Raw genomic sequence first — 25,882 nt, 5'->3', positions numbered from 1 at the left:
GTGGGCACATGCCAGGATATTTCAGAATATTCCTTGAGCAAAGGGGACTCTTTAAGAGGCTTCCAGTTGGACCACAAGAAGACATGGAAATGGGATTAGACTTGGTCTGTTTGGCCACAGTGGCCAGAAGTACAAGCCATGGATGAAAGTTTCAAAAAATCCAGTTTGGGTTGGATGTACCAATAGTGCCATCCAGAGAGGGCATGGGGTCTCCCGCATTGGAGATCTTCAGGCCAAGGCTGGACTTGTTGGGCATGTTGGAGAGGGGATTTTTGGACCAGATGGCTGCTGGGGTCGCTTTCCATTCTGAAATTCTGAGATTCAGGGACATTCATTAGGTTCTCTCCCTTCCAGGCACGAGTGACACCCTTGGCAACAATTCCACCTATCAGTGGGTTAGGGCTTGGGAATTCTGGGGAAATTCCTTCTTCCAGAAGAGAAGGGGAGGCAAGGACAACCCCTCCAACTCAAATAAGGAGTATCAGAGGTCCCATTTGGAATCCCAGGAGAACTGGATTTAGACCGAGGACAAGCGAGAGCAATCCAAACACGTAACCAGAGACATCTTTTCATTTGTTACCTTTGAAGTTCTGCATCTATATCTCCCCCATTTTCACTTTTTTCTTACAAACCCTAATTTTTTTTCTAGCAGTAAAGACTTTCAAAAATTCAGATTATTGTGGGTATCTTGAGGAGGCAGTTGGGTTCAATGGAAAGGATATGAAAGCAGAAGTTTCAAAACTTGGCTTCCTCACTTATTCCCTTGGTTAAGTCACTTCACTAGGCCTCAGTTTTTCCCATCTATAAAATAAGGTCACTTTCAACTCAGAACCTCTGATCCTAGGGAAAAGGGCCAAGTTTTAGAAACCAAGATCCTCCTAGTGGTAGCTCCCAGTGAGGGCAGTTGAAAATTAGGGTAGGTGAGAATTTCCTGGATTCTACAAGTAAAGGATGCTCTGGCACTTGAGCCAAAGCTGAAAATGTCAAGGCTTGTGTCAGTGAGTAAATGCTTAATCTAGTACCCTGGAAAGAATGTGGTCCTGTGTGATAAAGTGTCACTGCTGAGCAGAATCAGAGACCAAAGTCTTCAAAAAAAATAACAAAGCCACAATTCAGTGCTCTGGGTCTACCTTTGGTCCCCACTCAGGATTTTGTCTCTGGTGAAGAAATGTAGGGGAATCTTGGGGAAGGCCAGGCATTCTCTTTGATGTCATCTCCCAGATGAGTGGCATCTCCAAACTCCTTTGACTGCCCCATTAAGGATGTAACATTGAAGGATTTATCCAAACCATCCTTATGCAAATTTAGGTTTTCAGTCTTGACTATGTCTTTCTTTTTTTTTTAACCCTTATCTTCTGTTTTAGTATCAATTCTAAGACAGAAGAGTGTCAAGGGCTAGGCCATTGGGGTTAAGTGACTTGCCCAGGGTCACACAGCTAGGAAGTATCTGAGGCTGAATTTGAACTCAGGTCTTCCTGACTCCAGGCCCAGAGCTCTACCCACTTAGCCACCTACCTGCCCATGCTACATCAGCTTCCTTTCCTAAACCTACCTCTCTTTTGAATCCTAAAGAGGTGCTCTGCCTTATTCCAAGGTCTAGAGTTTGAATTAACAAGTTCCCTGTCTCTCCATCTCCACACCTTTGGGGATTTTATAAACTCGTCCTATCCAAGGGCAATCAGGTGGCCACTCACCCATCCCTATGCCACCATTTTTGTACCCATCCATTTAGTGGGCACCATCTCCATTATGCCCGAGAGCCAGTAACCAGAAGTGCTCGTGGTTATTGGTCTCTTGAGTGTAGTGGGGGTGAGGAGGAGCTTCCTTTGCTTTGTCTTCCCAAAGGGATGCCTAGTTTTTGTGATGGGCCCTTTAGCCACAGGAACCTATCTTCAAAGAACATTTGGCAGGTCCAAGGAAGCAAAGGTGCCCCTTGAACTCTGCCTCTTAATCCACATTCTATCTTCTGACCCCCAACCTTGGTCTATCACTGCCTCTCCAAAAAAAGTATGGCTAAAGGAAGAGCTGGCACACATTTCATTGGCAATACACCATGGCCCACTCCAGGTCTAGCCCACTCCACCTCAAATCTTCCCCCACCCCATATATATTTCATATCCACTCAAAGGGTGAGACACTGTGCAACTGAGTCAGGAATCCTGGAGGAAGCAATAGATGGCCGCAGTTGCTGGAAAGGTCCATATTTCTGGGGTCTTTGGGCACCTCATCCATAGGGAAGAGTGGGTACCCCGAGATGAGTCCGATGTCCCAAGGATAAACTCCGTGTCCCAAGGAGAGTTCTGTATCCCCAAAGCCACATGTGTCCACGAAGAGGGTTCTGGGTCCCCAGGTTAGGATGGGCTCCATATTCTCAAGAAAGGCTTCAGGTCCCCAAAGAAAAGTTAGTGTTCCAGGGTGAACCCAATGTCCCCAGGAAGGATTTTATGCCTGGGGATGGGTCATCAACTGGCACAAATGCTGTTGATAGAAGTGCCACCTGAGCCCACCAAGCCCAACTCCTCCTGCTCATTGATGCATAGCTGGTAGCCACATCCCCGGGGCCTGGACAGGGGCGGCACTTTGCCATCAGATTTGGCTCTCGGGGGCAGCAGAAAGCCCACACTGCCTGCAATGAGCATGTGCCAGATGCTGTGGATGTAGAAGTAATTGTCCCTTGTCTCCACAAAGGCATAGAGCAGAACGGCGCTGCCAGCAATGAGGCTGCCCGGGCATAGGTAGAACAACCAGCGACGCCATGTGGGTGGGTAACAGTGTCTGCGGCGGACGCTACGCACCGTCTGGGGGAAGAGAGTCGGGAGTCAGGAATCACGAGGAGTGGGAGGGGCACAAGGTGGGGTTGGCAATGAGTGAGTATGGCCAAGGAGAGATAAGACAGGGCAACAGTGGTGGAGACCATGCATAGTCAGAGGACACCAGCAAGGAGCAGGAGGTCAGGGAAGAGAGACTACAGTAGGAATGGCAATATCTAGAACACTTTTTCATGTGCTTATTGATAGTTTTGATTTCTTTATCTGAAAATTGCCTATTCATGTCCCTTGCCTATTTATCAATTGGGGAATGGGTTATTTTTTCGTACAATTGATTTAGCTCCTTATAAATTTGAGTAATTAGACCTTTGTCAGAGGTTTTTGTTATAAAGATTTTTTCCCAATTTGTGACTCCCTTTCTAATTTTGGTTGCATTGGTTTTGTTTGTATAAAACCTTTTTAATTTACTGTAATCAAAATTGATAATTTTACATTTTATAATATTTTCTATCTCTTGCTTGTTCTTAAAATCTTTCCTTTCCCATAGATCTGACAGGTATACTATTCAATGTTCACCTAATTTACTTATAGTTTCCTTCTTTATATTCAAGTCATTCACCCATTCTGAATTTATCTTTGTGTAACGTGTGAGTTTGGGGGAAACAGAAGCAATAATCGGCAGGTAAAGGGTAGGGAGGACTGGGACAAGAGTAGACGTGTCTAATGTAGATACTACAAATTGTCTTAGGAGAGGACATAGATGGAGAAAAGACAAATAAGATAGAGGAAATGAAGTGATACATTGCAGAAAGGAATAAACTAGGAGTCAGGAAGACCTCTGTCCAAAGCCTGCCTCAAACACTAGCTATGTGACCCTGAAGAGATAACTTAACACCTCAGTATCCTGGTTTCCTCATCTCTAAAGTAAAGGGGTTGGACTTGATAGCTTGTAAGATCCTTGAGGCTCTAAATCTTTGTTCCTATGAGGAGGCAATTGTGGACCAGGAAATGGGTAGCAGGGTCTGCAGAGAGCACTACATATGGCCTCACACAAATGATGGGAAGCTGATCAAGGCTAAAGGAACAGTTTCTACATGGACATGCATACCTTCTAGAGAAGTGGCTCTTGAACTTTTTGGTGTTATGGATTTGGGGGCAGAATCTAGTGAAGTCTATGGACTCCTTCTGAAAATAATGTCTTTAAATGCATAAAATAAAATACAGAGTTATAGAGGAAACTAATTGTACTGAGAGGCAGCTAGATAGCTCAATAGATGAAGTGCTGGACCAGGAGTCAGGAAGATTCATCTTTCTGAGTTCAAATCTGGCCTCAGATACTTACAAGCTGCATGACCCTAGGCAAGTCACCTAACCTTACTTGCCTCAGTTTCCCCATCAGAAAATGAACTGGAGAAGAAAATGGCCCACCATTACAGTATCTCTACCAGGAAAATCCAAAATGAGGTCACTGAAAAATGACTAAACAACAAAAATTATATTGAAATACAGTAATAAAAAAATTTTTTTAATAAGTTCATGGACCTTAGGTTAAGATCTAGAGAAAGGGAGAAGGTGGGGTTATGAGAGACTGGAAGAGGTGAAACACAGAAGTGTCCAGCTTAAAGATGATGTAGAATGGGGGGGTGGAAGATAGTGAAGAAAAGATATTTTTGAACCTATAGCAATCTAACATAAGATTGGATGGTGCGTGAGCCACACCTAGCTGAAGATCATGTTTAGAGCTGGAAGTGACAACCTCTTGGTCTATCTAATCCATTCTGCTCGATTTTCAAAAGAGGTACAGAGAAAGTAATTGAAAGTCACTCAGGTTGTAAGTGGCAGAAGCAGGTACCCAGGATTCAGATTCTAGAGCAGATTGCATGGGTATTTGAATGGCTTCCTGGTGGGAATTTTTTTGGTTTTGCTTAAACCCTGACCTTCTGTTTTAGAATCGATAATAAGGATCGGTTCCAAGGCAAAAGAGTGATAAAGGCTAGGTAATTGGGGTGAAGTGACTTGCCCACTGCTAGAAAGTGTCTGAAGCCAAATTTGAAGCAGGGACCTCCTGTCTCCAGGAGCCTGTCTCCACTAAGCCACCTAACTGCCCCCTCCTGGTAGAATCTTAATGGTGGAAGAGCAAGAATACCAAAGAGGAGAGGTTCTGATCCCAAGGATATGAAATTTGGAAGAGAAGTCTGCCTCCTGCTGGATTCCTATTATGGAGGGAGCAAAAGTCACCTGAGGTAAATGGCTTTGGGGACCTGGGTAGAGGAGCCACCTATCTTTAGGTGGCATCACTTGGGGTGGCAGGGGTGCCTGTCCCAAAAGATAGTAAAGAACTCAATCTGAGCACTAAGACCAGAAAAGTTGTCCTGAATAAATGAGGTACAGCAGAACCATATATGTAGGAAGGGTTGGATTGGTATATATCTCATGGGGGGATATTCTGATTTCACATGTGAAAAAGGAAAACTTTCTATGCTGGCTGACAAATGCTGCTGGAAGTCAATTGCAATCATCTCAACAGGACACAAATATGGGGTCAGCTAGGTGGCTCAGTGGATTGACACCAGGCCTAGAGATGGAAAGGTTCAAATCTGGCCTCAGATACTTCCTAGTTGTGTGATCCTGGGCAAGTCACTTAACCTCCATTGCCTAGCCCTTACTGCTCTTCTGCCTTGGAACCAATACCTAGTATTGATTGATCTAAAACAGAAATTAAGAGTTATTAAAAAAAATTAGGACATCAACTACAAAGAATTCTGACTCAATCAACAAAATTAAAAAATGGCGATTCTACTCTCTCCTGTGGACTTTCATCTGAAGAAGAAGGAACTGAGTGTGAGCTGTGTCACTGGTTTGCTTTAAGTGAATGTGGAGCCTCAAGGAAAACATGACAACACTGGAGAGCAAGCAATGAGGGACAATAAATGGGATAAGTTAAAAAATGCAGGGATCCAAAAAGAATTTGAGGAATCACTATATGAGACCAAGAGGAAACATGAATAGGAAGTAAAATAAATGTTCAAGAGAATTACTCATCAAAGCAATCCCAAAAGACTTTCCTGCCTATGCAAGAAGCCCCCACCCATTCCTTCTTTCCTCTCTTCTTCTGATGAAGTAATAAATAATTGGGGCTTCATGGAGGATGAGTCTCTGAAGGTCTCCCTACTCTGCAATTTATTGGCCAGCACATCTATTTTGGGTATAAAGATGTTTATTTGGCCATAGTGCTTCAGGAAATCACAAACACCGAGTATGATTTTCCTCATGTGTGAAATATCAAGTAGAGTTGTTGGGGAAAACCAGAAATAGAGATGTGGGTTATCATTTTGATTCTTAACAATAATTAAGGTTAAATTAAGGAAGATCCACTGGAGCTTCAACCACATCAAGGTTATAGTGACTTTACAGGGAACGTTAGTTAAGATCCAATGACTGATTAGTTAGGTATAAGGCAAAGACCCAAGAAATCAATACAAAGGCCAAGGAGGTAGCAGGAATCAGTGAGGAAAACAAGGGTAAGTCAAGGGTTTGAGAACCAAGGAATCAGAGAGAGACAGGAAATAGAAAATAGATCTTTTAAGTCAAGATGAACTGGGTGAAGGTTTCATCCATCTGATCAGTTCAAAAAAATGAATGTAGCAAGCAGAAATCACTCGGTGTGCTCTGATTAAAAAAACTTGAATTAATAATAACATTCATAATTCATATTTATCTAGGACTTCAATGTTTACAAAGTGTATTTCTCTGGGGGAAGGAGGGAGAGAAGGCAAATTTTTGCTAACTGAATTAACAAAATCTAATTTAAAATCAAACCAAAAAGAGTGTATTCTTTACCCAGCCTTCTAAAGTAGGTTTCATTTTCTATGCAACCTGTAAATAGATTATAGACCCTGTTTGTCTCTGTTGGTACTATCTATTATGACTTCTTCTTTATCCAAAATCACAATTACAATTTCAACTTTTGGGAATGCAGATAAAACAAAGGAAATTCAATTCGAGTATAAATATAGAACTGTCTATTCATGGATATGAAAAATAGAGGTGTATAAAATTGCTTGTGAATTAAAATGAGGAAAAAGGCTGAGGAAAAAGAGCAGGAAATTAAGGAAGAGAAGAAAGAGGAGGAGAAAGAGGACAGAATAGGAGGAAGAGGAAGAAGGAGAAGGAGAAGGAGAAGGAGAAGGAGAAGGAGAAGGAGAAGGAGAAGGAGAAGGAGAAGGAGAAGGAGAAGAAGAAAGGAAGGAAGGAAAGAAGGAAAGAAGAAAAAAAGGAAGGAAGGAAGGAAGGAAGGAAGGAAGGAAGGAAGGAAGGAAGGAAGGAAGGAAGGAAGGAAGGAAGGAAGGAAGGAAGGAAGGAAGGAAGGAAGGAAGGAAGGAAGGAAGGAAGGAAGGAAGGAAGGAAGGAAGGAAGGAAGGAAGAGAATTGAGTGGTGAAGGTGTCTAGCCTGGATTTATGCAATCCCATTCCCAATATCCCTATAAAGTAAAGCATTGGTACCTGGTTTGCCCTGTGATCTACTAGAACAACTACTAGTAGAACATTCTAGAAGTCACCAAAAATAAGAGAAGCAGACAAGCTCTTCTTGAAGAACAAAAAGAGGCTTAGCCCCCTCAAAGTCAGGATTTCCAGTGCTAAAGAGGAATCTTAAGAGAACTAATTTCTGCTAAAGAGAATCCAACCCCAGAGGTTAAGAGATTGACCAAAATAAGAATAGAATGGGAGCCAGAGTAGAATAAGACAAAGACAAATGATCTTTGTGATCCATCCAAGAGCCAGGATCACTCACCTTAAAAGACTGTACTGTGACTTTGGATCCTTTAAAATATTTTACCCCCTCTGCTTGTCTTGTGTCAACTCCTTTGCAGTTACCATCAAATACAAATGCTGAGAAAATTTAAGAGGATTATGTTTGCTTTAGGGGAAGTGGGGAAAGGACAGATTAGATCTGGGAGCTCCTCTTGGATAGAGGAAAATTCGTGGCAAGACAAAATTACCCAAGGGTGACAAGAAAGTAAGGAGATTAAGTTGTGCCTGACCTGAAAATAAGTTTCTCAGAGCCACTGTCACAGATCTGTTGGGCTACAGAGCCCGAGGACACACATGCAATTGGAACCTGTAATTGGAACCTTACCCAGTCAGGTAATACTGACATGGACAACAAGGCCAAGTTATGGACAGAGGTTGAGGCCATGAATGAGATATGGGTAAGATTTGGGGAATGGACATGGATAGAGACATTAGATGGAAAGGTAGAGATGGGATAGAGACAAGAACACAGATCAAGGATGAAGATAAAAATGTGGATTTAGGGTAGGAACAGATATAGGGTGAGGACATGGACATAAAATCCCATATAGAAAGGATTCCAAAAAAGGAAAATCTATAACCCTACATCTATGGTAATAGAGCATCACTTAAAAGGGGAAGAATTGTTATAGAATGGTCCTCTTATTCAGAAGATACCAAGGACCATCTTCCCCTCCCCTTCCCCTACTCTTGCCCGTGACATAGCCACAGCATCCCCACCCCTTGACTTGCCTTACTCATGATGTGGCTGACCCTCACCAGCCCAGGATGGCCCTTCCCCTTTGACCTCCTTACCCATGCTGTAGCCAGGATCCCAAGGGCAAAAAGACTGGGTCCAAGAAGGTTCCAGAGGCCATGCCGGTCAAGTTGCAGAGCCATAGACAATAACATGGCCCCAAGAAGGTACAGAACCTGAGAAGAAGAAGGAATAAAGATAAGGTTAGAGTCAGAGGGTTGGAAAGGTTTGGAGTCCTGAGAGAAAGAGACCTTGGAAGTAAGGTTGGATGAGTGCTAAGGGTGAAGGCTAAAAGCCCTAGGGACAGAGGGGAACTGGGAATAGGAACAGATAGAAATAAAGACCAAGAAAGGAAAAAAATCACTGAGGTCAGAGTCAGAGGCTTGGGATGAAGAGAGAGGTATGGGAAACTAGACAAAGGAGTAAGGGCACTATTTAAGGAGGTGACAATAATGATAACTATTACATTTTGCTTTAATATTTACAAAGCACCTCACAAATATTATCTCATTTTATTCTCACAACAATCCTGGGAAATCGGTACTATTATTAATCCTATTTTATAAATGAGAAAACTGAGGCAAAAAGAAGTTACTTGACTTTACCAGAGCCACACAGCTAGTAAGTGTCTGAGGCTGGATTTGCACTCAGGGAGATCTTACTAACTCCAAGTCCAGTGTTCTGAACACCATTTCACCCAGCTGCCTACATGGGGATGGCACTTTTAAGTGGAGAGGAAGGGGAGGAATGAGGGACAAGGAAAGGCATGAAGACTGTTGACTTAGCCATGAGGGAGGGTGGGATGTACCCAAATGAACTCATAGCAGTAAGCCACCGTCTGTAAATAGTCAGAGCCCTGAGTGACCTCCAGCTTGACCGTGACCTCTCCAATTGTCAAAGGTGGCTCCGTGAATAGAGAGCCAAGCCTGGAGGTCCTGGGCTTGAGAGCATCCTGACTCTGCAGGAAACAGGTCTTACCCTGTTCAAATTCTATGGTCACATTGTAGTGACCTGGTCATCAGTATAATGTCTGCATCCTGGGCATCCTCATTTAGAAATCAGTCATTACAAATGGTAAATAGATTTCAGAGACAGGTTGGAACTAGTCCTCTGCTTAGAGTTGACTCACTCCTCCCTAGAATCAGTAGGAGACTTACCTGCTTGACCACTGGCTGCAGACGGGCCATGGCGATGACCGTGACCCACACAGACATGAGGGAACCCAGGAAGTCACAGAACTGCAGAACATCATAGTCCATGATGCAGAAAACCACAATGCCTGGCTGGTCACATGCATGGTAGAACTGCAGACAGAGGTCAGAAGTCACTGATATGAGCAAATTTTAAGCCTAGATCCCAGATAAATTATGTCAAATTGTAATAGAAATGGAGACTACTAAAGAGTTCAAGAGGGTCCCTATGAGTGATCCTCATATTGACTTAGAAAAAAAAATACATCATCTATATTTAATTGTATTTCTATCTTAGAATCTATTCTAAGTATCATCCCAAGGCAGCAAAGCAGTAAGGGTTAGGCAATTGGGGTCAAGTGACTTGCCCAAAGTCACACAATTGGAAGTGTCTGAGGCCACAATCAAACCCAGAACTTCCAGACTTGGCTCTCTATCCACTGAGTCACATAGTGATTCCCCACTTTGTTTAAACTCTTATCTTATGTCTTAGAACTGATACTAAATATCAGTTACAAGGTAGAAGAGCAGACATATGCTGTTGTTTTTTCAATCCTTACTTTCTGTCTTGGTAACTAAAGCAGAAGAGTGGTAAAAGCTAAGCAATTAGGATTAAGTGACTTGCCCAGGGTCACATAGCTTGGAAGTATCTGGGACCAAATTTGAACCCAGGTCCTCCCAACTCCAAGCCTGGCACTCTAGCCACTGTGCCATCTAGATGCCCCTATTTATTTTGCTTCAAAGAAAAGCATAACTTGGGTACACAAATTCAATTAAAGTTACTAGAAGAAATGAGGGGAAAGTTTTAAATAGTTTAATTTTTTTTAATTTAATAAAGAAAACTACAGGAAAAATGGTAAAGAAATGAGAGCTATACAAGAAAGATTTAAAAGGTAATTAACAATTTGGCACAAGAGGCACAAAACATTAGCTAAGCAGCAAGCGCCCTCAAAATTAGAATGAACCAAACAGAAGCCAATGAACTACATGAGACAATGAAAACTATTAAAGCAAATTCAAAAGACTTTTTTAAAAAAAGCAAAAACAATTGACTGAGAAAGCAGATCAATGAGAGATGATTTTAAAATCATAACTATAATCCCCCCAAAAGAGATTAAACATAATATTTCAAGAAATCATAAAAGAGAACCGCCCAGATCTCCTAGAACCAAACAATAAAGTGAAAATAAAAAGAATCCACCAATTACTTCCTACAAGAAACTCCAAAATGAACATTTCTAGGAATATTGTAGCCAAAATCCAGAGCTTCAGCAGCTAATTTTAAAAATTATGTAAGCAGCCAGAAAGAAAGAATTCAAGAATGGAAGAGCCACAGTCAGAATCACACAGATTTAACAGCCTCCACACAAAAAAAAAAAAAAGAAGAAGAGTAAGGAGCTTGGAATATGATATTCCAGAAGGCAAATGATATAGGCTTATAACCAAAATTAGGAAAACTGAAGAAAACCCAGGAAAACTGAACATAATCATATACAGGAAAAAAAATGGAAACTTTTAATGAAAGAGCTTTTAATTCCAAGCATTCCTGATGAAAAGACCAGAAGCTACATAGAAATTCTGAAACATAAACACAGGTATTAAAAGAAACAAAAAAGTAGACATGAGTGAACAATCCTAAGGGATTTAGAAGGATAAACTATATATTCTAATACAGGGAGATGATACATGTGTCCTCTCAGAACCCCGTTATCATCACACAGTCATAGAGGGAGTCTAATTAAGACCAAGGGCTTGGGATTGGTTCTAACAGAAGAAATGAGTGGAAGAAAGGGACTAATGGAGGTAGGGCTCCTAGGTTTTATACTTGCCTAAGGTTCTAGATCCTCTTACTCTGAGAAATCCCACAACTCTTACCTATACTTAGGTAGCCCTCTGGTCCACTCTCTAACTAGGATGTTACTTACTAGTCATTCTGCTTGCCAGTATTTCTTGTTTCTAATCCTTCCTTCAGCTCCTGCCTCAGTCTCTCTTTTTCAATGCTACTTATATCTTGATAATGATAAGGTGCAGCTCAAATGCTCTGTACTGAAGCTAAGAACAGAGTAATTATATTATATTTATGTATAACTACACATAGATACAAAAATACAGTAGAGGTAGTACAAGAATATATGGGTATTTTTATATATACATATATACATAAATGCCCTTACCTGATTATATATCTATACACACACATATGTGCACATACATGCCTATATCCAAATACATGTGTGTATACATATTTATGTGTGCATAGACACACACCTGTGTGGACGTGTATTGTTAAGTGAACGTGCATGTGTATACTTGTACACACATGCATGAATGTATTTGTGTACATAACACTCACACAAAAACACCAAGCACACCATATTGAAGATCACAGCGAAAGTAAGACCAAGGCATTTCCCAATACCACTTACCGTGGAGAAGAACATGGTAAAGGTGTAGACTGCAGCCTCTAGCACGTATCGACTTCGGACAGCCACAACCACAGGTGGCAAAAACATGAGGTTGCTCAGACAGAGTAGCAGTGTGGACAAAAGTTGGAATCCATAAGTGAGAGCATCTGCACTGTCTGTGCAGCCCCAGCCACGCCAACCTAGGAGGGATCCGGGGCATGTTCAGTGCTCAGTACAGGGAGAGTCACTAAGAACAGGGGTTCAGAATTCATGTTCTTTATGAGTTCCTTCTCCCATATGAATTTCTTCACCCCCATCCTCTCAATTTAGAGTTTGAGAAAGAAGATCATATTCTTATGACCTTGCCTCTTCTCAGGCACTGCTTTTTGCCCCTTGAATTTTCTGTACCCCAATCCCTTTCTCTGAAAAATGGAATTGGACTAGATGATCTTTGAGGTGCTTTTGACTCCAAATCCTATTCCTCCTCTCATACTCTGCCTTCTCTTCTGATGCCCCCTTCACTGGCCTTTCATTTTTTCCTCCCGTTCAGAATTTAAAGCCTTTGGCTTACACCTAAATGATTTTAGTTAATTTGACCATCTGGTCTTCCCTCCTCCTTCCCAGTGGCCTTGCCCATATAGTCCCTTCTTACTAAATCTCATTCTTCTCACCTGTCCTCAGTTCCTGCCTTGTGAACCCAAGGCTCTTTAGTTCCTACCCATGGCTCCCCAAATCTTCCTGGACCCTCCATCCCATGCCCTTTTCCCCAGTTTCCTCACTTACCAGCCTTGCACTCACAAGCTGCATACAGGTAATTATGTGTCCTCAGCAGTTTGCACTGACCATATGGACCACAGTCATCAATGCATGGAGACAGAAAGGTCCGGAGACGGACCTCAGCAGTGATGTTCTTACAGCGTTCGAACCTGTAGACACACTATTATTCATACTGGGCAATTCTGATCCTTGCCCTAGACATCCTGTCACACAGGCTAGATATCTCGCCATTACTCTGGGCAAGCTGACCCTCACTCTGGATATATCAGACTGACACCCTGCCTATACTATCCTGCACACTTGGTCCCCTCTGTCCTCCCCTTAAGCATGTGAATATTTGAAAGGATACCAAAGGGGAAAAAGGAACTAAATGGATTTCCTTGACCCCCAAGGTCAGAATTAGGAGCAGTGGGTAGGAGCAGCAAAGAAGCAAATTTGGATTTGACTTAAGGAAAAGATTCTTAATAATTACATTTATCCAAGAGGGGAATGGACTGCTTTGGGAGGGAGTGGGTTTGCCCTCACTGGAGGTCGCTAAAGAAATACCAAATGGCTACTTGGGGATGTGTGGTAGGGAAGATTCTCATTCAGACACGACTGACTAGATGACCTCTGAATTCCCTTCCAGTTCTTCGATGTTCTGATCCTGTGGTTGTGTAACGAGCCCACTGGACACACAATATGTGACTATCACCCCAGTGACCCTTGTCTAGGCATACTCACCCTCATGCCAGATATTCCCAACCATTAATATGACTATTACACAGAGTCCATGGTGTAATGGTCCATTTTTCTGGTCCCCTGTATCCTTCATACTAGATCCACCATCATCCCAAATATCCTGGTTGTCAATATGAGCATATCTGCTTCCTTCAAACTGAATAGCACAACGGGCCCACTGGTCCTGACCATCCTGATCATTCCTGGGCGTCCAATTAACCCTCCCTTCCAAAGGACACCTCTGACTCTTTCTCTACTCTGCAAATTAAATGAGAATTAAGAATGTTCTTTAAACAGGAAACAGGAACTTAGTGGGAGGCACAGCAAGAGACATGGGCTTTGAAAAAGGAAGAGAAATGGCAATCCGCTTCTGGACGCTAGAGCCAGCTAAAGTCATCCAATGAACTCTAGAGATGACAGGGCCAGACCCACAGTGGAAAAGACATGACTGACAGAGAAGCCAGCCCAGATGCGAGGCTAGCATCATAGATGAAGAAGCCAAAGGTAGAACCTTAGCAACCAGTTGGAGAGTATGCTTCAAGGAAACAACAGGATAGAGAATGTAGCTGATCATAAACCTCCTTGATGGTAGAGACTATCTCAGTTTTTCCCTTTGTAGCCCCATCACCTATTACAGTGCCCACGTGATGACCCTTGGTGGCATCTTGATAAATGTTGGTTGAATTGACAATGAAGTAAGAGAAGTGTTTTAGAGTAAAGGTAGGAATTCCAAAGGCCTGGAGCCAACAAGTCTTCCAGGAAGGGGGAAGGAGGTGACTAATTGGACTAGATGGAATGAAGCCCAGGAGAGGAAGATTTAGGGCCAAATAGAAAAGAGCCTTCCTCCTCTAGGGGCCAAGCCAAAGAGACCTCCAGGAAGAGGTGAGAACCCTACCGGAGAGCTAGCATCCGCTCCAATCCTTAAGCAAAGAGCTTGATTAACTTGGGCCAGCACCAACTCAAACAGGATTTAGGTGAGGCTGACTCCAGAGGCAAAACACAAGAGCTGAATCAGAGAAGAGGGCTACAAACTTCAAACCATCACTTCTGTTTCACTGAATAACTGGACCACCCAGTCCTATAAACCTTAGGAACTGAATTAGCATTGTACCTCTTCCTTTTGTTTGTCATTTAAAATTCTTATCTGTCTTCTTGTCCTTGTTGAGAAAGATGAGAGAAAAAAGGAGAAACAGTAAGAAGCCTTAAAAAGAGCCTTAGACTGATTTCAGAGACAGTTGTTTTTTTTTTTTAAAAAAAGGAAAGATGTAGAAAACTGGGTCCCCCCTCTCCACAAGGGAGATACATAGGAAACTGGGTGGAAGGGTGTTAAGAGTGGATCACAAGAGGAGGTGGGCCAAGTTTAGGAGCATAGGAACTGGTCTTGGGCCAAGAATTGTTTCTTCCTATTTAATAATCTCATGAGGCCCCAGGTGTCCCCTCAAAAAACAAAGGTGTTAAGGTGAACAATAAACCAACAATAGTGCACCAGTGCAACTATGCTCCCTAGTATCCATCATCTATGGCACCATGGCACCTGCTCAGGCACTGGAAACCACTGTTACATGGAAAGAATTATGTTCTAGCCAAGGGTCCAGGTGCAATAAACTCATGCTGCTAGAAAATGACTTATAGTAAAGCAAGAAATAGAAGAAGAATAGCAATTCAATTTTTGTATAGCCCTTGAGAGTTTGCAAAGCACTTTTCACACAAAAACCCCTTGAGGTAAGTAGTCCAAGTATTATGGTCTCCATTTCACAGAAGAGGAAACCAAACCTAAAAGGTTCAATGACTTGCCCACAGTCACACAGCTAATACTTTTCGGAACTGGTATTTGAACCCTTAGCTCCAAGTCCAAAATCTTTTTCTCTTGCAAAAAGTCTCATTCTGGGAAAGAGGGAGCATCTCATCCAAAGAACCACACTAAGAAAGCCTGTGGACCTTGTATCCATCTCAAACCATCTGATATAGGAATTTGGAAGGGTGTTCATGTTGATATTATGAAGCCTTACTTTCAAAGGGAAGGTCTAGTTCTAATTGACACTCAGGAATACCCTATAAACTGTGTAGACAATAGCCCCACAGTTGAAGAAAAGTTGGAAAGTTTATTGATGATCTACTGTTACCTTCGGGTCAAGAAGAAGAAATTTCTGTCTTGATAGCATCCTTGACAAGAAGGGGATGGGGTTCAACATGATTTCAGAGTATAAGGAAGAAAATTCCCTGCACCAAATTCAGCAGGCTGGGTGGGTGGAGCCTGCAGATAAAGAAAAGTGGTTAGTTGATCAAACCCACTTCTTGCTCTTGTTTTTAAGGAAAGCCAAGGAAAACAGATTTAATCCTCTACAGGAAAAAGGGAAGCCACCCTATCCTGACATCTATGACTCTCCATAGCAGGTGCATGGCAATGCATAGTAAACAAAAGAAGAAAGGGGATAGAGAAACTATAGTTAGGAGTCATTTCCCCAGCCAGATGCCTTTCAACTGGCTTTACCAGTTGTAGTTAGCAAGGAAGGATGGGACATGGAGATTCCCTAAGTTGATTAGAGAAAATCAATGCTTTTGTCAAACCTAACACTTTATTGCATGCTTACAAAACTAATCATTGACAGAAATATTGGGAGAGTGCAAGGAAATTTCTCCGACAGACTTTGGAAAGGGATATTGGCAAGTAGAGGTAAGCCCAGAAGCCAGAGTGAAGGCAGTCTTGCCGTCCCCTTAGGGATGTATGAATTTAATTTGTTGTCTTTGGGTTGGGAAGAACTGTTCCAGTGGCTGGTCAATGAGATGGAACCCCTTGCCATTCAGAGATGACACAGCTGTCATTTATGGATATAGTCCAGGTGTAGAATTCCACCTTCAGTACCTAGAAAGGGCCCTCTAAGTGGATCAGAAAGCTGGTCTAACTGTGAAATTCAACAAATGTTCATTTGGATTTAACACAAGGTAGACTATTTGGCCTCTAGTGTGGGGAGTTAAAAAATAAAACAGTGCCCCCTTTGTGATCCAGCTAACAACATTCAAAAAGTGGAGGAGCAGGCAATCTCAAAGAAGAGGCAGGTGTAGACCAACCTTCAAGAGATGGAAGTGACCTTAAAGGTCATTTAGTCTAACCCCTTCATTTTACAGAGCCTTCTACCAAAATCATACAGCTAAGTAAATAACAGAGGCAGGATTTGAACCCATATCTTCTGACTCTAAAACCAGTGCTCTTCCTTTCCTTTTTTTAAAACCCTTGCCTTACTGTATATTGGTTCTAAGGCAGAAGAGTGGTGAGGACTAAGCAATGGAGGTTTAGTGACTTGGCCAGGGTCACACAGCTAGGAAGTATCTGAAGTCAAATTTGAACCCAGGATCCCCATCTCTGGGCATGCTCTCAATCCCCTGAGCTACCTACCAGCCCCCAAAGCCAGTGCTCTTTCCTTTGCACCGTATGTCTGTTCCCAGGCTCACTATTCATTAGTATTAACCTCTATCCCAGTTCATGAGAGATAAAGTGGACAGGGGAGCTGTCTGAGGAGTCAGGAAGAAATGGCTGCCAATACCACCTCAGACGCACCCTGACTATAGGACTCTAGTCGAGTCACATCTCTGAGTGCCTCAGACAATTCTCTAAATCTATAGGTTGAAGAGCAGGTGCCAATCTGCACTGGTAGAGGGAGTTTGGGGGCAGAAACAGGAAGACCTGAATTCAAATCTGACCTTTCCAACACTTACTAGCTAGATGACCCTGGGCACACTTAACCCTGCTTACCTCATTTTCTTCAACTGTAAAATGAACTGGAAAAGGAAATGGCAAACCACTCCAGTGGTTGACAAGAAAACCCCAAATGAAGTCAGGGAGAGTCACGCATGACTGAAAAATGACTGAACAATAACAAAAGAAGGAGTTTTCTCACTAGAACTTTTCCATACCAATAAAATCTCGCGGGAGATCCTAGTTTCATCCCTAGGTCTTTCCCTTTACTGATTCTTTAGCTAAGAAAAGGTCATCAAAAAAAATTCCTGAAACCCTGAGGACTAGGGCACCCTTCAGGGCAGCATACAAAATGCACCCCCTACTCCGCTAGAGAACGCCTCCCCCACATAATGGTATGGTAACCCCATGTCAGCCAGCTTGTCGGAAAACCGCATTCTCATTGGCCCTGATATACAAGAAGCAGTCTTTGGGGCCACTCAGCACCCAGTTCAGGCATGGGGCAGGAGGAAAACATCAAGGCAGAAGATGAGAAGATGGAGAAAAAAGGACTCTTAGCTTTTCTTTGTAGGAAATTGCCACTCAAATTAGCCAGGGCTGGCCGGGGTTCAAAAGGAAAGCCTTGTAATGATCATAAAATTAGACCTCGTCTGGGCAATCACCGTAAAAAGTCTCCTTTGTGTTGGGGGCCATTAGCTCTTTATAGATGGAGAATGGAGCCTTAAAGAGATCCAATGGCTGAAGCTTTATTGTCCTTGAACAACCAGTCCTTTTGAACCCCGTAGAGAGTTCTGCCTCCAAGCCACAGCCATGGGTGTGGTGGTTCCAGGAGCTCAGCATGGGGGAGATCCATACTGCGCATGCTCAGGACCCTCCTACGCAGTCACAGATGCCCTCTCTTGAAGGTGTTAAAAACTCTCCCCTGCTGCTGCCGCCTTGCAAAAGCAAGTTTAAAAATAAATACTGGCATGACTTTCTTTTTAAAGCAGGAGGGAGTTATCTTCAGGGAATGACCCAAGATAACTTTCCTAGGTGAAGCAGGGAACCGTTGAGACGGAGACACAGCATCTGCTGTTTACCGTGAGGTAGAGACATCTCACTTCGGCGCCTCGTCCCTCGATGCCCGTTTCCACCGTTGTTTCTCCCAACAGTGAGAAAGGATGTGGGGCGGGGCCTAATGACTGGCTGAGTCCTGGAACACCAGCCCCAGAAATAAAAAAGGGACAGAGGCAGGCAAGGCAGCTCTCAAAGCGTGAGGGGGGGGGGGGGGAGCATGGAGAAGAAGCAAGCGAGATAAGAGCTAGCTCCATTTATGAATGATGGCCCACTCCCTCCCCTCACCACCATGTTTCTTCTTAGTTCCTTCCCAACAGTAAAACCTTTAGACAGTCTCACAAGGCCCTTGTGCTTGCTTTGGGAAAGGTAGTAAATGCTTCCCTCTTCTGCAATAGCCCTGGAAGGGGAAGAGGTCCAGTTGGAAAAGTATTTGGTGCCGGACTGGAAGAAGTAGGCAGGCTAAGTAGTTGGGCCCTCGGGACAGAATGGGGCTCAAACCCAGCAAAGACATGTCATCAAGGGCCTTGGCTTCACAGAGAAGGGGGCCCTCTCACTACAGCTCCCTCCAGCTCATCCTTCTCCTTCATCATGACCACCCTCTTCACTGTGACTTTTCCAACCCTGAAGGTCCCCTCAGTCCTCCCAATATTCCCACTTCCCTGCTCTTACCATGGGCCTGTTCCACACAATGATCGGAGAGTCAGGTACCAGGTTCCTGTTTGGGGGAAAGGGATCCGAAGTCTGGAGACTTTAGAGGCAGCATTGACAGAGAGAATGAAGCCAGCCAGGGACTCTGAGCAGGAGACAGTGATCATTGGGGATGGGAGAGCAAGAAGAGGAAAGGAACCCCCTATGTCCCTCCCTGTCTTCCTATACCGTTACCCATAGCATCATCACCCTCTCCCCACCCTCCTCCTCTTCCTTTATCCTGCTATCTCAACATCTCCTTCCCTCAGTTACTTTGCTCCTTCCTTATCCCAACTCTATCATTCTCACCTGTGGAGCAGGTCACAGAAGAGTCGCCTGAGCTCAGAGGCACCTCATGAGTCAGGCATCCAAACACAGTGGCATTTTCCTGGCGTAATGAGCTCTGAATGAGAAGGGGAGGTAAAAGCATAAAGGATTTTCACTCACAGCCTGGTTTCCCAGTTTGCTAGAAAAAATATCTCTAGAAACCATTCCCCTTCAACAAATACACAGACCAAGTCTATAAAAGACCTTCCATCCCCTACCTGGGGACTTTTGCTCTGATTGGCATGTACCCCTATTCCTTCAGAATGCTTCCCACGTTCCCATAAACCTCTAGGAAGACCTATGTAGTACCTGGTACACACCCTTTCTCATAAATGGTAACTTCCTCAGTCCTTTGTTCCAAAACTCCAGCCTTAATTATTCACATATGACTATTCTGTAAGCCTCCCTACACCTAGGATGGCTTCCTTTTGTGAAGATATAGACACTGAATAAGCTGAAATATAGATGATTTTTCCTTCTGGTTTTTTTTTTTTGTACCCATTGACCCACCATTTGCCACCATGGACCACTATCTCTGTTTGTGATCTCTAGTGCCTGCAAAATGGATATGTGGTATATCCCATGTAGGAGGGAGAAAGGAGAGGTATTTTTGGATGGAAGGGGTGGAAAGATAATAGGATCACCAGTCCTAAAAATCAGAAATTACAGAACCAAAGAGAACGAGGGGGGGAAGGGGGGGGAGAGAAAGAGGGAGAGAGGGAGAGAGAGAGAGAGAGAGAGAGAGAGAGAGAGAGAGAGAGAGAGAGAGAGAGAGAGAGAGAGAGAGAGAGAGAGAGAGAGAGAGAGAGAGAGAGAGAGAGAGAGAGAGAGAGAGAGAGAGAGAGAGAGAGAGAGAGAGAGATCTGGGCCAATATTCATTTGAATTTAAATGAAAGGATTAAGAGGCCAAGCAAAAGGCAGGAAGGAAGGAAAGCAAGCTAGGAATGGAATCTGGCAATCCACCTGAGATTTAAGAATATTTGCCTTATAAGACTTAGGCCTACTTGGTTTCATTGGACTTTTTCCAATTGCTTATCCCTGTCTCATTTTGGGAAGGCTTTGGGGATGTGGGTTCCCAGTAACAGATGGTGCTAGGGCCAAGTAGGGATAGTCAGTCCAGATCATTACTGGGGAGAAGGATGAAGCAGGCAGAAGAACCAGAGGAGCAACAAGGACTAGACAGGAGCAAACAAGAGTCATCACTAGGTGAACAGAATAAATCAGGTATCATTATGAACGACATGAGAGTGTGGTCAGTGGTAGGTAGAGCTGGTCTGAGTTCCGAGGCCAGGAAAAGTCAGAAGGGCATGAAGCACAGAAACAAGGCTGTCAATTCAACAGGTGGATGATGTAAACGCCTTTTTGTCAAAAAATAAGGCTATTTTTTTCAGGGCTTGGGGCTGGTTCTCTCTGGTGACTTGGAAGGTGGGCAGGAACTCCTAGTCTTGAGGGGCTGCAGCTGCCAGGACTGCTTCAACTTTGTACAGCACTTAGTCACACTTATTATTGGTTCTTTGGGTAGAAGCAAATTTTCTAACTACTGGGGAAGCTTAGCTAATGGGGGCTAGCACTCCCTGTGATACAGTATCTAGTTTTATCACAGCCATCCACCCTCACCTATTCATTACCCAGACCTTTGGATATCAACCTCAGCAATAGAGTTGTAAACAGGAAAATTCAGAACCAAATCATTCCCTATCTGCCCCTCTAGGGATTACTAATATAAAATATACTCGGGTAAATCAAAGGAACTTTGAGCTCTCTTTCAAGGCAATGAGAAAAAGGGAGTTACCCAAACTACTTTCTAGACCTGCATTTGGGCTGGGAAAGTTTATTGTATGTGAAGCTGTAAAAGAAGAGGAAAATGACCCCTCTTCTATGTTAACATCACATGCCCTTGATTCAGAAGATACGAGCTTCAGGCAACCATAGATCGTAAATGATTAACCTTGTGTAGCATCTTCATGGAGGGTCACCAAGGATTAACAGGGATGTGGCTATTCCTTTGGTCACAAGGAAATGGGAAAGATGAAATCTAAAGAGAGAAGAGCAATGAACAAGTGTGCTAAGGGGAGAACATAGGCAGAATCCTCCATGCTGGAGGTTTCCATTGGTCACCAAGAAGAGAGAAAAGTAGCTGCAATGGTGTGGAGGGAGACTGACATCTACCCCCTGCCAAGGCCCCACGCCCTAATAGCATCAACCATGATGTCCTGGGAATGAGGAAAGGAAGATATTCTTACTCCCATATCATAACTGGTGATCTGAGCCTATTGGAAGTCAGACACAATGAAACAGAATGCTGTACCCACTGAGCTCCAGAGACAGACCCTAGTGAATCCTACACCCCCATATTGTGTCTCTTCCCCCTATCCTCTTTTTCTCTCTCTATGGAAAACAGTCTGTTTCTCCAGTCCTTTTCCAATTAAGAGTTTATTTTGCTCTGGGATTTGCCATTTTTAAAAAGTTTCTCACGCATTGTTTGTGTGTTTGTTAGAGGATTGAATGCAACTGAGAAGGGACAGGAGTGATAAATGGTAAAGCATACCCGAGGAGATTTTATACTGAGATAAATATTTACCAGAAAAATTGAATCTCTGTCTAATCTTTGAGACTACCAGCTGGAAGCTTAAAGCTAGAGAGAAGAGACATGATATTGATATGTATATTATTTTGTTGTAATTCAGTCACAACCCATTCTTACTGACCCATCTGAGACAATGATATTGAAGTAGTTTGCTATTTCCTTCTGCTCATCTTACAGATGAGGAACTAAAGCAAATGGGATTAAGTGACTTGCCAGGATCACACAGCTAATAACTATCTGAGAGTAGATTTGAACTCGGGAAAATTAGTCTTCCTGACTCCAGATCTGGCACACAATAAAAGAGAAATATAGAATGAGCGAATCCATATGTCCTAGACTTAATGCGAAAGACAGCTTGCAGTTTTCTGGTGGAAGGGGGTTTGGCAAGTGAGCAGCAGTCAGACTTAAGACTTCAGATTGTCTCTCCAAAAGCAGGTTTAAAAGAACCCTTCCCATGAAGGATGGAAGAGTCATTGACTAAAAGGAAAATCACATCCATGGAGATGCCTGTGAGAAAAAGATGGCACCACTCACTGTAGGATTAGGGGCTGGGAGAGAAGGGGAGAGAAGAAAAGAGGAAAAGTAGGGAGAGGGAGAAAGAGGGAGAGATGAAAGAAAGAGGAGAGAGAAGTGAGTTGTCCTCTTCAGCCAAATACCTTCTATCCCCAATCAATGTCATTCTTGTAGGGAGCACATTTCTCCTTGAGAACTCTGTCTCCCATAAGCCTGTGCCAAGCACAGCACCAACTAGAACTGGATGAGAATGTCACTGCCTAATGGGAGACTGGGCACAAATTCTTGAAAGAGAGTCAAGAGATGGGATGATTCAAGTGGAACTCGAGAAGAGAGGAAAGATCAAGGAAACACAAAGGCTTAAAAGGCTGCCCCTCAGCTGTGTCTGACTCCTACCACCACTAACAAGACAGTTTTCCTCTTTTGCTTAGGAAGCAGTGGCTATTGACTTCCTCCTAACTACAGCTTCTGTCATGAGAAGCCACGGTGGCCAGAGTTCAATGCTTTTCAGACCTAGTGCTGGCATGCAGTGTCTTTTAGACCTGCAGAGCCTGAATTTTGATCTCTGGGAAAATCACACCTTTCCCTGGGTAGCTGTTGTGGGCTGCTTTGTGTGCAGCCTGAGTAGTATTGAAAGAATGGACTCTTTTCCCCCCTTTCATTGTACCTGCTTATGATACTGCACTGAAAGTGAGGAACTAAATTCCTCATGAACTAAATTCCTTAAAATTTTGGGAGTTTAGAAAATGGATGCTTAAAAAGTAGCCACATCTCCAACTTGACTTAATAGCTTCTTCTATTATCCCTTCTTTGGCTCTGCTATTAACCACTCTTCAGCTGAAAAGGGGAACATTTCTCCTTAGAAACTATATCCTCCACAAGTCTTTGCAGAATCTGAGTAAGGATACTAAGGGGCAGGAGGGGCAGGAAATGCCACTACCACCTAGGCTATCTTTTCCCTTTGACTTCCTAATAGTAATAATATTAAGTTCTCAGATTCTAGATTAAGAACCCCCGATTCAAAGGTGTCAGAGCTTTGGGGCTAATAGGCAAAGGAGGGACAGTTACATACTTGAGGTTGTGGGGGGCATAGGATGCCCAGCTCTATTAAATTTATTAAATAGACCCATTAAATAGATCTATTTAAGAGGATCAGGAAAAGTAGCCTCAGTGCTCATTCTTGTTTAAGAGGCTGGACATAGTGAAAGAAAGAGCCTGGAATATCCTTCTTCCTCTTCTCTACTTTCTGCCTTCCCTGGCATCCTTAAGTCCCATCTAAAATCTCATCTTTTTAAATTAATTTATTTATTAAGAATATTTTCCCATAGTTACGTGATTCATTTTCTCTCTCTCCCCTCTTCCCTCCTGCTTCCCAGAGCTGACAAGCAATTCCACTGGATTATACATGCATTATTGCTCAATACCTATAAAATCTCATCTTCTTATAGGAAACCTTTCCCAGCTCTCAGTAACAGGATGCCTGCCTGAAGGAGATGTTTTCTTTTGTTTTTTTAAACCCTTACCTCCTGTCTTAGAATTGATATCAGTTCCCAAAGCATAAGAGCTATGAGGGCTAGGCAACTGGGGTTAAGTGGCTTTGCCCAGCATCACACAGATCTGAGAGCAAACCTGACCCCAGGATGTCCCATCTCTGGGCCAGGCTCTTTAACTACTGAGCCACCTAGCTGTCCATGGAGGAGATGTTTTAATACTTGAAAAAATATATGTAAAGCAAAGTGAAAATGCAGTTAGCATTTGTAAAATAAAGAGTCCTGAAATATTTGGAGCAAGAAGGCCTGGATTTGGAACAGCTCTGCTTCTTAGTTACCATGACATTTTGGAAAAGTCGCTTAAACTCTTTCTAGGCCTCCTCTGAGGGGCATTTAGGTGGTGCAGCAGATACAGTGACTAGCCTGGAGTCAGGAAGGCTCCTCTTCTGGAGTTCAAATGTTCCTCAGACACTTGACTCTCTTGGCCTCAGTTTCCTCATTTGTAAAATGAGCTGGAGAAGGAAATAGAAAACCACTCCAATAACTCTGACAAGAAAGCCCCAGAAGAGTAGGGCATGACTGAAAAAACGACAAAACAGTAACAGGCCTCATTTGTAAAGTGAGCAGGTTTGACCAGATTATCTCTTAAAGTCTCCATCCATTTCCAAATTTTATAAACTAGCATGAAACAATAACACATCCAGAGACGGATTATCAAAGAGGAATGTCTCCCCCTCGTGGAATCTCTGAAGAGTGGCACAAAAGTAACCTAAACCCAGTTCTTTAGGGAAAATGAGACCAGGAAGGAAAAGTTTGAGTATTATGTAAACTATAAGAGAATAGAAAGTATTTCTGTGGACCGTTTATAAAATAGCAATAATATTAAAAAAAGATAATCAACTTAGGAACTCTGACCAACAATTCCAAAGGACTCAAGACGAACCAGCTGCCTATCCCCTTAGAGAGAAGTGATTGATTCAGAATTGTCTCTTTTTAAAAAATATGGCCACTTCGTACCTTATCCTATTTACTATGCATGTTGTAATGGGATATTTTGGGGGGTTGCTTTCTCGATTGGGCAGGGGAAAGGTAAGGCTAAAAAGTGAGAGGGAAAAAAAATCAAACCTTCGTGATGAAAATAATTTTAATTTTTTTTTTAAGGGTAGCTGGCTGAAAAATCAGAGGAAAGGAAAGGCAAGAAACATAATTAATGAACCTGAAGCAATGACAAAAAGAAGGCTCTGAAGAACTCTTGAGTGTAATGAAGTGGATTGCAGGAAAGAAAGGAGAAGTGGGATGGCCCACAGATTTGAAATGGAAGAGAAGTGGAGATCATGGTTCTATGATGACAGTGATGGCATACACAGGGGGCAGCTGGGTGGCTCAGTGTATTGAGAACCAGACCTAGAGACAGGAGGTCCTAGATTCAAATCTGGCCTTGGACACTTCCTAGCTGTGTGACCCTGGGCAAGTCACTTAATCCCTATTGCCTAGCCCTTAACACTCTTCTGCATTGGAACCAATACACAGTATTGAGTCCAAGACATAAGGTAAGGATTTATTTTTAAAAAAAAAAGCTGTCATACACAAACCTCTGGGAATGAAGGAAGCCCAAAAATAGGCCAGCATCAGAAGTCAAATAAATTGTCAAGAGACCTGTGGTCCCTGGAAGATGGCAAATTGTTCTCTTAAAAACCTGATGCTTGTGGACATTTATATTGAATGGAAATGGGTCTGGTGAGATTAACTTCAAGATGAAACTTAACTGATGTTGACTTGACTCACTCTCCCAGTAGTAAAGTGAGTTGGACAGGGAAAGAAAGGACTCTAGATGGTGGAAAAGACTTGAGGTAAAGACTGGCATTAAGCCCTGGACTTCAAAGGAAAAAATTCCTCCTTTTCTAACTAGCTAGTGGAAACACTGAATTAAGTACTTCAATGTTACAGACAATGACAAAGAGGGACAGCAGCAGAATCCTAGGCTACCATTTCTTTGCTGTGCACAGGACAGAATTTATCTTGTCCTTTTGACAACTGCACAACAGGCAGATTATAGGTTGGAGTTGACCCTTTTTTCAAAGAAGAGGCTTCTGGGAGTGATGTTTACAACTAAAGTCATT

The 25,882-nt window shown here is 43.0% G+C and overlaps 1 protein-coding gene across 2 annotated transcripts in view; it reads right to left on the bottom strand.

Moving 5' to 3' along the window:
• Positions 1-552: 552 nt before the first annotated feature.
• TMEM8B (transmembrane protein 8B) overlaps positions 553-25,882 on the bottom strand; it is a 72,712-nt gene continuing 47,382 nt past the window's right edge. For both annotated transcript variants that reach the window (XM_056806079.1, XM_007498791.3), the window contains 7 exons: positions 19,155-19,248; positions 18,828-18,951; positions 12,695-12,837; positions 11,933-12,111; positions 9,474-9,620; positions 8,376-8,492; positions 553-2,798 (listed from right to left, as the gene is read on the bottom strand). In XM_056806079.1, coding sequence (XP_056662057.1) covers positions 2,463-2,798; positions 8,376-8,492; positions 9,474-9,620; positions 11,933-12,111; positions 12,695-12,837; positions 18,828-18,951; positions 19,155-19,248 — 1,140 coding nt within the window. In that variant the 3' untranslated portion in view covers positions 553-2,462. The remainder of the gene's footprint in view (positions 2,799-8,375; positions 8,493-9,473; positions 9,621-11,932; positions 12,112-12,694; positions 12,838-18,827; positions 18,952-19,154; positions 19,249-25,882) is intronic.

This window comes from Monodelphis domestica, chromosome 7 (genome assembly GCF_027887165.1).
Source record: "Monodelphis domestica isolate mMonDom1 chromosome 7, mMonDom1.pri, whole genome shotgun sequence".
NCBI classification, from domain to species: domain Eukaryota; kingdom Metazoa; phylum Chordata; class Mammalia; order Didelphimorphia; family Didelphidae; genus Monodelphis; species Monodelphis domestica.
This window is presented reverse-complemented; position numbering and strand designations above follow the sequence as displayed.